General features: G+C 41.8%; 2 protein-coding genes across 3 annotated transcripts in view; one reads left to right on the plus strand and one right to left on the minus strand.

The window, feature by feature from the left end:
- Nucleotides 1-7,838, plus strand: part of TBRG1 (transforming growth factor beta regulator 1) — a 47,027-nt gene extending 39,189 nt beyond the window's left edge. The window contains exon 12 of one of the 2 annotated variants that reach the window (XR_009215481.1): nucleotides 7,732-7,838. The gene's annotated coding sequence lies outside the window, so the exon portion shown is untranslated. The remainder of the gene's footprint in view (nucleotides 1-7,731) is intronic. The other variant, XR_009215482.1, reaches the window with a different exon arrangement.
- Nucleotides 1-17,842, minus strand: part of SIAE (sialic acid acetylesterase) — a 35,277-nt gene that overhangs the window by 17,040 nt on the left and 395 nt on the right. The window contains exons 2-4 of the mRNA XM_032167782.2: nucleotides 13,762-13,923; nucleotides 7,692-7,867; nucleotides 1,699-1,837 (exon numbers count right to left, since the gene is read on the minus strand). Of these exons, the coding sequence (XP_032023673.1) occupies nucleotides 1,699-1,837; nucleotides 7,692-7,867; nucleotides 13,762-13,923 (477 nt within the window). The remainder of the gene's footprint in view (nucleotides 1-1,698; nucleotides 1,838-7,691; nucleotides 7,868-13,761; nucleotides 13,924-17,842) is intronic.

Below are 17,842 nucleotides of genomic sequence, written 5' to 3' on the forward strand. Positions count from 1 at the left end.
ACAAAGTGAAAAGTTCAGATAGCACGGCATAATACATTATCCAAATTTGATTGAGTCCTGAGTTTTGGATTTCATGTAGTAAGAGTTCATAGAGCAAAGGATTCATCCAAAAATTTACCTGAATCCATTCAGTTCCTGAGCTCTTTTACAGGGAGAGTTCAGATAGTGTAAGATGGACAGCATCAGATACTTTGTGTATAATTTACTTCTTTTATGATTCACTTTCAGTATTCCCTTACACTAGACTGTAAGCTCCATGAGGTCAGGTATTCTTGCCTGTTTTACTCACTATGTTATCCCCAGCACTTAGAACAGTGTCGAGCACATAGTAGGCACTCAAATATTTGTTAAGTTAATTACTACTTGTAAATGTAGGAGCATCTGAGCACCAAGGAAAGCATGCACAGGAGAAAAAGAAAAAGTCCAGGGGGAACACAGGGACCACTTCTGAGGAAAAGGAATGAAGAAGCAAAGAAAAAGGGATGGAGAAGACAGAGGAGAAGAACTAGGAAAAGAAAGCACCAGGCAAGCAAGGAGGGACATGCAGTTTCTAAAGGGGGTGGTCCACAGTGCCGAATGCAGCAAAGGTCTCTAGGTTTATCATTAGAAGAACGATAGTAACATCAAGGTGAACAAATTGTTGAGGTGGAAGCAGAAGCCAGATGACAAAGGGCTGAAGAGTGAACACAGGGAAATGCAGTGAAAAGAATGAAAACAGAAGATGTTCTAGAAAGGTTTAACAAAGCAAAGGAGAAAGATGAAGCATCTGAGAAGGGTGTTTGCGAAGTTTACTGTTGTTTTGTTTTGTTTTGTGAGAATAAAAGAAAGGCTAAGCTCAGAGAGCAGGGACTGTGTCTCTGGTCACTGCTGTATCCCTGGGGCGTGGCACAGATCCTGACACAAAGCAGTCATGAAATGGAGAGTGGCCGGGTGCGGTGGCTCACGCCTGTAATCCCAGCACTTTGGGAGGCCGAGGTGGGCGAATCACGAGGTCAGGAGTTCGAGACCAGCCTGGCCAATATGGTGAAACCCCATCTCTACTAAAAATACAAAAATTAGTTGGGCGTGGTGGCCGGCGCCTGTAGTCCCAGCTACTCGGGAGGCTGAGGCAGGGGAATCACTTGAACCCAGGAGGCGGAGGTTGCAGGTGAGCCAAGATCGCACCACTGCATTCCAGCCTGGGTGACAGACTGAGACTCCATCTCAAAAAAAAAAAAAAAAGGAAAACAAAAAAAAAAGAAATGGAGAGCTCAGGCTCATGCTGAATGGACTGAGGGGAAAACCACAGTGCCTAAGGGATTAAAGAAGGCTCTGGAGAAAGGAGAACCCAAATGAGAGTTAGTCCTGAAAAGAGACCAGTTGTCTACAGACACAGAAACAAGGGAAGAAAGAGGAGAGGATTTGGAGTGAAGGCATCGGCGAGAGATGCTGGCGGAGCCCATGCCGAAGGGCCTTGATATTTTCACTGAAGATGTTGAAGGAAGAGTCGTTTCCCTACAGCAAGAGGGAAGATTTGTTGGTAGTCTTGGGAAGAAACCTGAAATAGTCACCATCAGGAAGGATGAAGAGTCAATAAGAAAGGAATAAAAGGCATGAGTAATAATAAATAGACACATAAGAACCAAATTCAGTCTCACAGATTCCACTTAGGGCGCTAACCCATTACATAAGAGACAGCGCGTTCAAGCCGTCACATACCTGAGGTGGGCTTAGACCATTGCAAGTCAACCGCAACAAGGTCCTCCAGCTCCTGCTCTGCCTGAATAGGAGAGACGGAGAGGATGCGGACAGACTGATAGGCAGCAGTGTTAGACAACTCCCTTGTAGCATTAAATATCTGGAAAAGAATTTGAAACGTCATTTAACCTAGCGGGTGGTGAACTAGCCTGACGCCTCTTAGTAAACATCAATCCTCTGAGCTCCTAAACTTTCAATATACTGAGATCAAATTAATAACCAAAACCAATGGGCTGGACTGAATCACCTTGATCCACTTTTACCAAAAGAGACCAGGATAAATCATGTTCCCAAAGAGGGTAGAAATATAATGAAATCTGTGATTTTAAGAAGCAGGTCTATGTTAGACAAGAGGAGCCGTGAAGTAGCTGAGGCTAAAGAATATTGCCCAGCACTTACAACACTCTGATACCTTGAAACGGAAATACTTCTACTCTGAAAAAGTATCTCATAACACAAAACCAAACCAAATAACTTCTTCTTTTTTTTTTTTTTTTTGAGACAGTCTTGCTCTGTCGCCCAGGCTGGAGTGCAGTGGTGCCATCTCGGCTCACTGCAAGCTCCGCCTCCTGGGTTCACGCCATTCTTCTGCCTCAGCCTCCCGAGTAGCTGGGACTACAGGCGCCCGCCACCACGCCTGGCTAATTTTTCATATTTTTAGTAGAGATGGGGTTTCACCGTGTTAGCCAGGATGGTCTCCATCTCCTGACCTCGTGATCCGCCCGCCTCGGCCTCCCAAAGTGCTGGGATTACAGGTGTGAGCCACCGCACCCAGCCAATTAACTTCTTTTTAAAATGGTGCTTAGGATATTATGTGGAACCAAAAAGGCCATGGGGAGGTAGATTTGTCTAATCCATACCACACAAGAGAAGCATGCTCAAAAGAAACACAGCTCAGAAATGACTGTTGAACTACTGAAACATAGTTGAAGTACTGAAACATACTAGCATAAGTCTCAAAATGCATATACAGTTATCCTTCGTATCCACAGGGCATTGGTTCCAGGAACCACACCCCTCCACACCAAACCCCAGCACATCAAAATCTGAGGATGTTCAAGTCCCTTATATAAAATGGCGTATTTGTTTATAGCCTACAAACATCCTCCTGTATACTTTACATCATCTCTATATTACTTATACCCAATAATGCTATGTAAATAGTTGTTATATATGTTAAGCAACCCTAATCTGAAAATCCAAAATCCAAAATGCCCCCAAATCCAAAATTTTTGGTGTGCCAACATGATGTCAACAAGTGGAAAATTCCACACAAATACTTCAGAAAAATTTTGTTTCATGCACAAAATTATTTAAAAATATTGTACAAAATTACCTTCAGGCTATGCACATAAGGTATATAGGAAACATAAATGAATTTCAGGTTTAGACTCGGGTCCCATCCCCAAGATATCTCATTATGTCTATGCAAATATTGCAAAATCCAAAAATAATCCGAAATCTGAAACACTTTCAATCTCAAGCAACTTCAGAAAAGGGATACTCAACCCGTATGTATTGTTTTTTCAATGTGTATTATTTATTGTTGTATTGCCATTTTAAATTTTTATTCTTCAAATATTTTCTATCCATGGCTGGTTGAATCTGCACATGTGGAACTGGTGGATACCGCAGGCTGACAGTATCCTCATCTTGGTCTTGGTAAATCACCAAAGAAAAGCAAGAGAGGCATGGAGATTGGAAAGGTGGTGTTCAGGGTAACAGCTCAGAACAGTCCCAAGGAATTAAAGAAAAGGGTCCATCCGAAGATAAATCATGTTTTCCCAAATCACTTTATTAAACCTCATCAATTGTCAGGAGTATGAGGGGAGTGGCTTAGGGTTTTCTGGAAAAGAATGTGTGTGCTACACTCAGTTCCTTCTTTGTTAGTCCAGCAAAGCATCATTCCTCTATGAACTTATGCACAAGTGCCATTTCCTCTCATCCTGACATTTTAGTTATTTTTTTATTTTAAAACAAATATATCAGAAATATTTTGTTTTGTTTTTTTATTTGTGTGTTTCTTCTTGAGTCCTTTCTATCCCCCTAGACTGGCCCAGCTTCTCCCAAAACAAAGGGCCAACAGGAGCATCAGGAAGCCCAGTTACGGCTTGCCTCAGGGAGCAGGCGCTCCAGCTGAGTCGGGGCTGCCACAGCAGTGAAAGGCACAGGAGGCAGGGTACGTTCCATTGGCCGCTGGTCACAGAGTGTGCAGCTGGCTTGCTTTCCACCCCCACCCACCCACTGCAGAGAATACCGGCCCTCCAGCCACAGCGTAAGAGAAACTCTGAAGCAGCCAGGTGCCCCATGGTGCATTTCACTGAAAGATGCTGCCTCTTGAATCTCTCTGGACTTGCCACTGAGCCGGCTGTGCCCAATAAGATGGCCAGATGGAAATGAGATAGCTCTTTTGGTCACAGTGGGAGCCACAACCTGAAATGCTCCTTTGTTGGCAGCAGCTCTAGGCTGTCAGGGTTACTGGTCTTCCCATTCTCAGGACAGGTTACACATGGTCAAAGAAAATTCCATAGGAAATCCAGACCTGTTTGTTCAGGATCATACCTGGCAGGTTAATGTAAAGTAAACATGAAGGAGTAAGAACAGGGCTAATGCACTCACAGTGTATCTGGCAGGGAAATTATTTTTCAGCAGCAAGTACCTGTAAAAAGCCGCCTCCTTTGGAATTCAGTTCTGCACTAAGCACTCAGGATCCTATGTTGCTTCCATGGAAACAGTGGATGAAACTGCTTTCACTCTCTCCACCCACACTAGCTTCCGCACTGACTGGGAACTCAAGTGCCTCATCGCAGTGAGACGCCAGCTTGGGAGGCAGTATGAGAGAACATGCTACTTGTCTTTTAGACCCGTTGCTAACACTGTAGGCCAATAGAGTCAGAATGGTTGGCATTCTCCTATATTGATACCAGCACACGGAACTGGATCCAAAACATTGACTGGGAAACTTCCATTTTCAAATTCACATTTGCGTGTAATTTCAAGCCAAAACTTGAAAGCCACAGAAAGTGTCAGCAAAAATGGGGGTGGGGACCATTCCTTCTGTACCTGACAACATAATGACAATTACTTCAGAAATTGGTATCCTTTCCCAATAACTAGGCCTTTTTGATGAAAGCATTTCCTCAGGGATATGGGCAGCAAACTTAGGAATAAAGAGATTGCAGGAAGATTTTCATTTAAATGACACTTGGTTTCCCTGCTGATGAAAGGGGAAGCCTTACTCCATCTGCTGAGATCAGATTTCATCTCATCAAACACTGCAGTGTAATTATTTTTCTACCAAGTATTTAAATGAGGATGTAAATGAATACCAAGGTATTTGAAGTCATTAACGCCACAGAGGCTGGGAGAGAGCACCGCTGCCTCTCTAGGGACTGGACCATTCACCATCAAAGCAGCTGCTCACTGGTGTTCATTTTGTAACCTTTATACCACATTCTTGAATTAATGAAGACACGTCAAGAATCTATTTCCTCAGAGAATCTTGGCATGGGGTCTGCATGGGGGAGCAAAGCATGTGTGTGAGTGTGTGTCTGTGCGCACACACACACAGAAGGACAGAAACTTTATTTACTTAAAAGAATCTGGAAAGTCTGTAAGTTATTTTACCTTCTACTATGGTAGCAGTTCTAAAATTGAGAAGATAACTATTTAAAAAAAAATCAGCCTCATAAGTCCTGTGAATCTTTTGTTGGAATGTGGTACCAGCCCTTCTCTTCTGGATCTTAATTTCTCTATTTGTAAAGTAGGAATGTGGGGAGTTCTGAGATATTGAAAATTGGGTTTCCTGATGGATATTGGCCATCTTTTTCTGAGCATAGCTAGAAATATCCAAGTCTTAAGACCTACCCTGACTTAGGAGGCGACAGATGAACATTTAGACTCTTCTCCATTTATAAACATCTCACTCAGCGTTATAAATAACACTCAATTTTAAAATTCCACTTTACCCTAACAACAAGATGGGCACACAATCTGCCATTTCCTTGATTTGAATGTGAAGAGTGGTAGGTTATAGTGGAAATCTTACCTCCTCAGAAAAGTCACATGGAAGGAGGGAAGGAGAAAGACTCGTGTGTGTGTGTGTGTGTGTGTGTGTGTGTGTGTGTGTGTGATGTATGTGTGTGTGTTGGGGGTTTGTAGGAGGAAAGGAGCAAAAGGAATAAAGGGGAAGCCATGTAGAACATCCTTTTAATCAAAAAACGAGGTTCCATGAACTGTTAAGAGACGAGAAGCTTGGTTTTTGGTACTGTCAGCATCTAAAATGTTATCTTGGAAACTAAGTGCATGATTTAAACAAAAATAAAAAATAAATATTAACACTTGGATGTTTCAGACGGAATTTTTTCCTGTTCTCCTATATCTCAGAGCTTAGAGACCTAGCTTTATACAGAAGATGCTCAGGGGTAAATTCTAGGCAGAAAAAATATGTTTACTCTTAACAATCAAAATCTGATTTAGCCTGACAGAAAATGGGATGGAATCCCCTGGCATAGACTGCTGTTGAGAAAGCAACTATATAGATACAAACAGATCTGGTCCATGCCTTTCTGTGCAAACAGGGAACTGCAATTACAGCATTAAGAAAAATACTGTTTTCCTTAATGAGTTAACAGCAATTCTGCTTCTACACAAAACCATCCTTTCTATCAAGAAATAAAACTTTGATTTTGCTTCTACTCTCTTATGCTAAAAGAGTCCAAAGTTCAATTTAATAAACATTTTAATTAAAAAGCCCAGCATGGGTAACATAGCAAGACCCTATCTCTATAAAAAAATAAAAAATCAGATGGGTATGGTGGTTCACACCTGTAATCCCAGCTACCCAGGAGGCTGAGGCAGGAGGATCCTTTGAGCCCAGGAGTTCTAGGCTGCAGTGAGCTATGATCATGCCACTGCACTTCAGCCTGGGTGACAGAGTAGGACCTTATCTCTTTAAAAAAAAAAAAAGGGTTGGGTGGGGGGGCTTCCATATATATAAATAAGACAGAACGTAAGAGGAAATAAAATGTTGATAAGGAAGACTTCAATGCAAGAATTTAAATTCTAAATCAGAAAACTAATGATGAAATGAAATAGATATGTTCAGAGTAAGATCATTTTAGTAGCATTATTTAGTAGTAGACTACAAAAAGAAAAAAATAGAAAAAACTAAGAAACAGAAGCAAAACAATAAATCATAGAGTATACGAACATATTGTATTTCATAAATTTTTCAAAAAGAGATGAATTGAGGTAATGGTCTAGTTCTATACAGGTTTACATCTCAAATTTAATATTTCTCAAAGGAATGATTAAAAGGCAAGAAAACAGGCCGGGCTCAGTGGCTCACGCCCGTAATCCCAGCACTTTGGGAGGCCAAGGCGGGTGGATCACCTGAGGTCAAGAGTTCGAGACCAACCTGGCCAACATGGCGAAACCCCGTCTGTACTAAAAATACAAAAATTAGCAGAGCATGGTGGTGGATGCCTGTAATCCCAGCTACTTGGGAGGCTGGGAGGCTGAGGCAGGAGAATCGCTTGAACCCGGGAGGTGGAGGTTGCAGTGAGCTGAGATCGCACCATTGCACCCCAGCCTGGGCAACAAGAGAGAAACTCCATCTCAAAAAAAAAAAAAAAAAAAAAGCAAGAAAATAAAAATCAACTTGAGAAGAAACTCAGTTGTGGAGAAAGTGCTAGAGAAAACAATACTCCAAGTTCTTAACCTATATAGAATACATTAGCACCAATCAATAACTACCAATGTAATCAATAGCTTATCTCTTAAGATTGTTAAGTCAAATTAATGAATTCATTCAAAGCACTTAGAACATATCTTGGCTCATGGTACTCACTAAATAGAAACAGCCCTGCTTCTCCTTGTTGCCCCCTTATTCCTCCTTCTTTTCCTTCTTCATCACCAACACTGTGTATTATTGCTGAAACTCTGCGACTTACCTGTAACACAGTCATCTGCATGTTACTCTGCCCACTACAGAGCCAGACATCTCCAAACAGGACATCATGAACTCTCAGGGTGAAGTTTATTTTCTCCGAAGTCTGTTGTGCCATCACTTCGAAAGGTCCTCCAGGCTTCATAGGATCCAGTACCACCATCCAGGTATCAGAGTGAGCTGAAATAGTAACAGGACTCCAAGGAATTAATCAGTCAATTAAAATGAAATCAAAGCCCAATTATACTCATTTGTGGCTATTCCCAGCCTCTGTAATAAACTGAATTCAAAGCTATGAAGATTGGCCAAATTTCAGATAAGAGGATAGAACTAACAGGAGCAGCAGCATTTTTATCCTTAATCTGTACCAATCCCTCCTTACTTTTAACAGAAGCATTTACAAAAAAAGTAAGTTACCCAGTTATAATCCTAAATGAGGATAGACAAAAATACACACAGATTAAAATTCAAGAGTTTAATAGAAAACATAAAAGAGGAATTCTTATTATACTATCCAGCTGTCAAAATTAACACAATTTCATCTTATAGTGCCCCAAACTAACCTGCAATTACTCAATCGAATGTGACCACAGGGTAGAGAAAATCAATGATAATCTGGAACTTCCCCTGGCTTGACAGTATCACCCTTGCCTTCACTCCCCATCTCCTCCTGTGTTGCTAACAAGGATTAACACTACCAGTGGCCTGGGTTTTCCTAACAGCAAACTGTTGAGTGGAGAAACTGACACATCAAAAAGTAGTGGGAGGCATATAAATTAATCTCTCTGTGAAAAAGATATTCCAATTTGCCCAGTTAATTATTTTCACAGAGTTATTTACAAGACTTAAGGCTTTGGGACTCAATTAGGGAGATGAGAAGCTGTCTGAGACCCTATTTCAGAAATTCATAGCATATTCCCTAGAACCACCCCATCACCCTCCTACCTCTCATCACTCACCAGACCACCCCTGCCAACAACATACTTAGAAGCTTCAGAAAAATATCTTCAAAATGGCAAAAATTATGCCAAGGAGAACCAAGAAACATGAACAAAGTTGATAAAACAAGCATGGGAAAATAGAAAAAAAATGAGAAATTAACATTTTAAAATAAATAATCTTGGCATTATGCCAAAGAATATGAACGGATTTATAATTCATACCCATCAGATCAATGTAAATTCAAAGGGAAAGAATGATAAGAACTGGAAATGGAGCACCCTAAAATGATTACATCCAATCTATGGGAAATGATAATTCTAAAAATACTATCCAAGGGCCTACTAAGTGCTAGACACTGCAAAGTTCTTCTAATCAGCAAGAGCTAAGCAGAAGCATGAGATGTCCTAATGTACAACAGGTGACTAATAAAACCTCAATTCCTAAAGGATTTCTCAGAGTCCTGGGGAAAATGTCCAAAAGCCCCAAGACATCAGCGGAAGGGTGCATGCTTGCTCCTCTTAAAAGCATAAGCAAGTGAGCTTGCTACTCGCATCCCTAAGAGGTTAATTAAATCTAAAAGCAAATGTTCGGTATTGTTTTTATACCATCAGTAGCCACATGCCAACGTATTAAATGTATAATTCACCTAAACCAGAAAAATCACTGTTTTGGAAACAGTGGGCAGCTAGGACAGATTGTGTCGCACAGGTGTGATGTGTTCCATATGGCTCACACTTCTGAGCAGGCAGACACTCCAATCTGTCCCAACTCCAGGCTTGCCAAGGTCTTTCCAGGCTTCCTGCACTGACACATCTTACTGGAGCTCTGTCCTTCTGCCACCAACGTTATTCACTTATGGTGGTGAGGTCAACCCCCAGAAAACCAAGGACTATTTCTTAGCCTTCTATTGCTATACAATTTATTCCTATTCACTGCTATAAACTGGGTATTTACACTTAGCCTCAATCCAGGCAACATGGCTGGTGAAGAAAACTACCTTCACCAGAGGTTCTAAAAAACTCTGCTAACCAGTAATAAAAAGACAATGCCAAACTATTTAGACCAAACATGGCAATACCATCCTACTACAGCCAGAGGATGCACTCCCTCTAGGGCCTAAGGAATCAAGAGAACTAGGCATCAAGACCCAAGCCTTATTCCCAAGAACTGCCTCCCAGAGAAACCTCCTTACAACTTCCTCAAAGACCTCAGAAAACTTCCTTCTGTGCTAGTCCTCGAGATGTTAGTTTCTAGCTTCTTTTCTTTTCCTGCTTGATAAAATAAAAGTAAACTCTGGCAAGGCACAGTGGCTCATGCCTGTAATCCCAGCACTTTGGGAGGCCGAGGCAGGTGGATCACCTGAGGTCAGGAGTTTGAGACCAGCCTGGCCAACATGGTGAAACCCCGTCTCTACTAAAAATACAAAAATCAGCAGGGTGTGATGGCATGTGCCTATAATCCCAGCTACTCAGGAGGCTGAGGCAGGAGGATCACTTGAACCTGGCAGGCAGAGGTTGCAGTGAACCGAGATCACACCTCTGCACTCCAGCCTGGGTGACAGAGCAAGACTCCATCTCAAAGAAAGAAAAAAAAAAAAGAAAAGAAAAAAAGAAAGTAAGTATGCATGCCAACCAGGGGCAGGGAGGGTTTTAGGCTTCTGTATTATTTTAAGGTAGAGAAGATATATCTATTTACCTCAATCATGATGACAAAAATATAGACAGACACACCCTCATTTCATCACCTACATACACACACCCCTACCATGTATGTCAAAGTGAGAGGATATGCCTGGTTTTCCCTGCTCGTATTCCTTGTGTCCGAAAGAATCCTTTTACATCATTTGACAACATCATTTGAACTAACCCAGTACCTGACCATGGTCCCAATCATCCCTCAGGTGTTAATTTTCCCGATGTCTAAGTGTCAGTCTGCTGGACAAAAACCTTTCTGCTGTTATATCTTACTTTGTTCTGGGTACCTAGGGGACTATGGGTAATAAGTTAAACATTACCAGAGGCAGACAAAGCAGCAAATTGAGGTAATGTGGCTGAAAATCTCACAGTCCTCATTGAAATCTAAACCAGAAATCCACCCTCCAATATTCTCTGTGATATCTCTTTTGAGAGACATTTTCTGCCTATGAAATTTCTTCCATGTCTACCTCTTTTACTCCAATTAACACTTCATCTATTTTGCTTCACGGGCAGAACAAAGCAAGATACCCATTGAAGCAGGTTTGCAGATCTCTCTAAACTCAAATACCTTCCCCTTTTCTACCAAGTAAATGTGGAAAGTCTAATAAATAGGTCCCCACCACCACCAATAACATCAACCCTTTTTCCTGTGAAATTGTCATCAGTATCCATGAATCACTCAATTCTCTTAAGTTGCTGCTGGTTATTTTAACTACAAATGAATGATACATCCCTTTGCAGTGAGGCAGCTGGAGCATTACTTGAGCCTAAACTACTAAATGTGAAAGGATGGAATGGGGCAGTGAGTTCTTGAAAGATGGGCGCTCTTTGTATTCTTCTCTATACTTTCCTAGGGTTTCTGGCTCAGTGTTTTAGACATAGTAAGCCCTCACTCGGTGTTTATCAAATTAAACTCAAGATAAACGAGCAGCTTCACAATCACTGTAAAGGAAAAGGGAGGCTCCTCTCCTAATTATTACCTTTCATTCCACCTAGCCTCCTGCCTCATCTCTGCCCACCTCAAATATTAGTTCTGAAACAGACATGAAGGGAGAAAAACTCTAAAAATAATGCACAAGGATTTTTTAAACTGAAATGCTAATGTAATATTGTATGCTTTCTGTGTGTATCTCTACAGCACTACGTTGTCTCTGTCACCTAAATGTTATTGGTAACTTAATTGTTAGCACCATGTAAATCCCACTTCTTATTTTTAAACCACAGCTGTTCTTTGGATTTCTAAGTCAGCATCATTTACTAAGAGTGCCATTATTTGTACACAATGTTCCTCATTTCTAAGGTGACCCAGCACAAACAGAAAGCACTGAGAGCCCCTTGAATCCTTCACTTTCAGGACATCCTGCAAGTCACCGATGGCATTTAGATCCAAGAGAGAAGCATGTCTCAATCAGCTGAAGCTTCCCTTTCGGTCTTTTAGTTTACCCAACAACATTCTTACCTTAAAAAGTCTTAAAACCCAAGAATTAGAAGCACTTACCTTATGTCAATGCCTGGCATATAGTATTTTTAAATGTTTGCTGAATGGAAATGAATTTTGAAGAGACTGCATCGGGGTCTGGATCACTCTGGATTGGATCATCAGTTTTGTATATTGATAAAACTAACCAGACAGTCCTTACTTTCGGGGGCCAGTACAATTCCCACAAGCATCCCTGTCACATATATATGCTAGCCATTGCTCAAACCACCAATTTGCACCTGAACTCCACCTCCACCTCTGAGCAGCCTCCTCATCTGTCTCATTCTTACCTCCACATCCCACAGCTATAGAGCTATCTGTAACATCCAGCCCTGAGTATGCCTTCCTTCATCCCATAACTTCTAGCTTCGCCTCCTCCACACCAGCTTCTACATCTTTATCTCTTCTAGACAGAGACTCACTCCTTTGTAATATCTCCCTGCTCATGAAAACTGCTAATTCTCACCTTCCTGAACATCCTCACAGCCACTCTATGAGGTCAAACCCTCATCATCTCTTGCCTGGATATCATAGCAGCCTGCCCACAGGGCCCACCACCTCTATCTTACTGATCTCCAATCCATCTTCCACAGCACTGCCAGAGTGAGCTTTCTAAAATATCTATCATATTATTTTGCTGTTTAAAAATCTGTCCATTTAGAATAAAACATACACTCCTTAGCAATGATAAACAAGCCTCCCTGTCTTTCCAACCTATCTCCTGTCATCTGCCCAGTCACACACCCCTAGTGTTCCAGACCAACCAACCTGCCTGGCATCTCTCCCATGGCCCAGGTACACTCAGGCCTCCATGCCTTTGCCAGGCTATTCTCACTACCCAGTGTGCCCTGCTCACCTCTCAAGATGAGCCTCAGACTACGTAATTATCTCTACTCTCTACAAAGCACTCCCGTCGCGCCTTGTTCTTCCTCATCGTGGCACTTGTCACACTTAACGGTAACTGCTTACTGTCTTCCTGTCTAATCTGCGTGCCTCATTAAGGGAGAGGACATATCTGTTTTACTCATCACTGTATCACCAGTACCTAGCACAGTATCGGGCACATAGTAGGCTCTCAATAGATATTTGAATGACTGACTAAATAATGATAGTAATAGTTACAATCATGACTGCTAAAACTTACTCTGCACTTGTGTGCCAGGCACTGTTACAAGTCTTTACAAGTGTTAATTCATTTAATTCTCACAGTAATCTTGTAGGTATCATGACGATCTCCATTTTACATATAAACTGTGACATGAAGATGTTATATTACATGTCCAAGATTATTCAGCTGTACAAGTGACGGAATCAGGACCTGAAAGCAGTGACTTCCAGAGCCTTAGACTATCAATATGATGTCTTACATTCTTACATATGGCATTCTCAGTAAATGATGCTGACTTAGAAATCCAAAGAACTGTTGTGGTTTAAAAATAAGAAATGGGATTTACATGGTGCTAGTCTTGGGTTTTAAGACTTTTTAAAGTAAGAATGTAAGAAGGTAAGAAGGTTGTTGGGCAAGGCCTACCAGAGTTCTTACCCTCTCCTCCATACTGCCTCTCCTCTATATATGATTCAGCTCAAATATCATCTTCTGTGGAAACCTTCCCTTACCACTCAGTCTGAGTTCAAGGTTTCTCCTCTGTACCCCAAGACACCCCACATGTACCTTCATCGTAGCATTCATCACGCGGTCCTATATAACTTTGTATCTATTCCCATTATTCCGTAAGTTCCTTGAGAACAGGAACTTTGACTCAGCCTTATTTTTCTTTGTACCCTCAGTGCCTAAGCACATGGCAAATATTCAAATAATTTTTATGGATGAATGGACAGACGGATGTACAGATGGATGGATGGATAACGTGAGCTATGGCATTAGCATTCATTTTCAGATAATCCAGCAGGTGGCAGAAGAGGGCAATAGCTGAACAGAAGATGGGCTGCCTTACCTTTCACACTGGTCACTTTCTTCATGATGGTTTCCTGACCTTGGCGCAGGGTCACGGTCACTGTGGCTCCAGGTGTACCGAAGCCCCATATCACTGCCCCAGCAGGCTCCTTCTGCAGCACCATATCATTATTGATGTATGAAGCAAAGCGAAAACCAATACCTAAAAAATTTAGCAAACACTGATGGGAGCATCATTGGAGAGACACAGCACCAACTGGATCAAGTGAAACAGCAAAGAACATACAGTCTTTATGCAAGAGAATTTTAACATACTAAGTCCCTTTAATCATCTAAAACTGGATCTTCTTCCTTCTAATTAGGCAAGCAACATAACAAGAACAGTTTCCAACAGTATGCATCATAGTACACGATGACCACTAAGGAAAATTCCCAGAGCCCAAGGCAACCAATGGACCATAGTCTTCCCTCCCCTTCAGAGCTCTTGATCTTTCTTTGCTCTCAGGCTTGGCCCTAATGCTGGGCTCTCTCCCGCTAAATCACTAAAATGCTCCTTTCATGCACCCTATAGATGGTGTTTATGAGAAAAATAAACCACTTCCTTTCCCTGCTTTCCATTACCACGCCCACTCCTAATGACTGGGAATAAAGCGGCATGCCTCTCTCCAAACAGTCTTCCCTAATCTTTTTCCCCTTCTCTATCTCCCCTTTTCCATGCCACCAATGCCAATTTCCTTCAAATAATGCCCCTTTCATGGTTTTTTGACAACCCAGCGTACTGCATCAAAAATTCTAAATAAGCCCTTATAAATATTCATGACAAGTCAGCTTCCTTCTCAGGTAAATTCAAATAAATCAAGACACATAAATAAGGTCAGTGAGAGACAGAAGGTCAACATGTCTGAACAAAGGTCTTCTGTCACAATTTTACCCATTCCACAAGCTAAATTATACTAAAAGGACAAAAGAAAGCACACTAGAAACTGGATTCTATTCTGGAGAGTCACTAACAAGACTGAATAAGAACTCGCTTTAACGAGATCATTCCTATTTTTAACATCCAGCCCATATAGAAGTATTTTATTAATAACAAACATCCATCCAAATTATCTCAGCGTGTTCCCCATCAAAACTTAACAAGGAAAAAAATAAAACAAATTATATCCCAATTTGTCTGAATAAAACAGACCCCAAACTACCTAAAACAATTAACAAAATTAAGATCTTTTTAAGCATTTTAAACAAAAATGATAGGCAGAAAAGAGAATCAGAATTAACAAGGCTGACATTTTCCTCCCTGGAAGCTACAAATGATGAGGGCCCCTTCGGCTATACTTAACAGGGCAGCACAGCTAATGGAATCGCCTACACAGCTCCGTGGCCTATTTATCCTGCTCTTGGAATAACAGCCCAGTCCCTAAAAATCCTCAGCGCTCCCTTATGAGCTAGTGTGATCATGAAACCTACATGACAATGAAAGATCACCCAGAAGGCCTACTGGGCTGGAGATGCACAGTTACCATGAGCAAAATGCTCTAAGAAAAGAATAAACGCCCCAGAATTGCATAAGCAGGTTGGCAGCCTGCTGGGGGGAAGGGGGAGGCACATGTGTGGGAGGGCCTTGTCTTGGGTAGGTGCTTCATATGGAATCAAAAAAAAGGAAAACCACAGACATAAATAAGAGCTAAGTAGAGAGAGGGTGGGGGTAGGGGAATGGCTGCAGCTTCCACATTTGTGTGCAGTCGGTAGCCCATAGGCTAGGGGAAATACCTTCCCAAGTCTGTCTGTTTTCACCAACATAAACTCAGTGAACATCTTTGTGGATGACTCTGTGCTGGGCTAAAGAGTTTTAGAGGTGGAAAGGATCTTCATAATCATGGTATAAACATGTTACTTACTGATAAAGAAGTGTAATCATATTACTGATCAAGAAACTGAGACCAAAGCAGATTAAACAATTTTTTAAAATAGCTTGCATGTTCATTAGTTAATTCAACAAATATTTATTGATGCCTACTACTTTAAGCATTGGGGATATAACAATGAAAAAATAATAATAATAATAGCAGGCAAAAATCCTTGCCCGCAGGGAGCTTCCATTCTACTAGAGACTTTACCCGTGGCAGGCACAGTGCTAAACACACCACAAACATTAATGTCCTTTGGTCTCAAATCACATAGCTTATGACAAAGTTAGAAAACAAGTCACTTGATTCCAAACTTGAAATTCCCACTTTGCCGAAATTAGATACTTGTGGCAAATCAAAGAAAAAATCATATTCCTCGTCTGTACAGTTTAAATTCTAAGCTCATTAGAGTAGACGGTGGAACATCAAGGAATTGTGCAATGGACAAAAAAAAAAGAGAGAGAATGAGAAAGACAGCAAGGCTGGTCATTCCTTGTGTCAAACACAAGACACATACATTTAACATTTGATTTTTTGTTTTTTTTTTTGAGACAGAGTCTTGCTCTGTCACCCAGGCTGGAGTGCAGTGGTGCGATCTCAGCTCACTGCAACCTCCGCCTCTGGGGTTCAAGCGATTCTCCTGCCTCAGCCTCCCGAGTAGCTTAGATTACAGGCATGTGCCACCACACCTGGCTAATTTTTTTTTTTTTTTTTTTTTTTGGTATCTTTAGTAGAGACGGGGTTTCACTACGTTGGCCAGGCTGGTCTCGAACTCCTGACGTCATGATCCGCCCACCTTGGCCTCCCAAAGTGCTGGGACTACAAGCATGGGCCACCGCGCCCGGCCAATTTTTTTGTATTTTTAGTAGAGATGGGGTTTCACCATGTTGGCCAGGCTGGTCTTGAACTCCTGACTCTAAGTGATGCACCCACCTCAGCCTCCCAAAGTGCTGGGATTAAAGGCGTGAGCCAACATTTGGATTTTTTAGGTCTTCGGTTTTTTCCTTCATTTGGGGCTGGAGTAGAAAAACAGGAATTAGTGTTATGGGGAAGAAAGGACAGTGGTTGCCTCTGGTGAGGAGCTCCGGATGCATTGGCGAGGAGCACAATGGCAGGCTCAATAGACTGGCAATGTTCTAGTTCTTAAGTTGGGTGCTGCTCTCATGGGTGTTCATTTTATTGTGTCATTGTTACATATAATTTTGTACATCTCAAGTATTACATGGTAAACATGGGCACAGGGAGAATGACTTAAAGGAAAAACGTCAGGATATGCAACCAAGTAGAGTACTAATGAATGAAAAATGTGAACAATATTAATGAAGGTGATGTAACAATATGACCCAAAGGAGGAGATAAAATACTGACACTAAAATAAACAGCCTTTAACTGAAAACCTAATAAAACATCTTCTTCCCACCTCATAAGATGGATCTCAAAGGTCACTGAGTGGAGATAAGAGTCAGGAAATGGCATACAGAGTGCTAGCATTTTGCACTTTTGTTAGACTCTGAACAATCATTTATGGGCTGCAGTTTCTCTGAATCTAGGTACTTTTCCGGCTCTCAGGTAGAGCAGCAGTCATTTTTCTGCACGCTGTTCTCTGACCTCAACTTTCATTTCTTAACAGGGATCTCTGGGGTCCACTCTTTGAGTGTTTTGAAAAAGGAAGAAATCCAACATTATCACTTTAGTTTGCATTATCAGACAGACTGCACCTTCTGCTTTCTCCATACTGTGACCCAGTGTCCAGCCTAGGGTATTCGAATGGCAAGATCTGACCTGCACAACAGCCAAAGCGAGCCACCAGCCTCCCCTATGCCACTCACATTTTCCCACCACCAATATCTATAAGCTGCACCAGAAATCAAAACTGAGCCTTAAATAGTCTGAGCTAGTGAGGGGGTTGTATTTCTTAGCCCTAATAACCACTTAAACGAGTAAAATTTAATTCCCCTAAGGAACTCCACCTGAAGCAAACCCTCCCCAAGGGCACCACTGAGGGGGTAGCGCTGAAACGTGTTGGAAGACTCAGTCACCTGTTTCCAAATATCACCTAACTAGCTTCGCCTCCTTCCCTCCGAGCTCCCCAGTAGTTACTCCAGGACCCCGAAGGCCTCCTTCTGGACACATTTGGGCCTCCCCACTCAGACAAACCGCACTTTCTCCCTGCTCACAGGCTGCATGTTAGGGATGGTGAGTGGCGGGTGGAGA

The sequence above is a fragment of the Hylobates moloch genome, unplaced genomic scaffold (genome assembly GCF_009828535.3).
Source record: "Hylobates moloch isolate HMO894 unplaced genomic scaffold, HMol_V3 SCAFFOLD_11, whole genome shotgun sequence".
Classification (NCBI taxonomy): Eukaryota; Metazoa; Chordata; class Mammalia; order Primates; family Hylobatidae; genus Hylobates; species Hylobates moloch.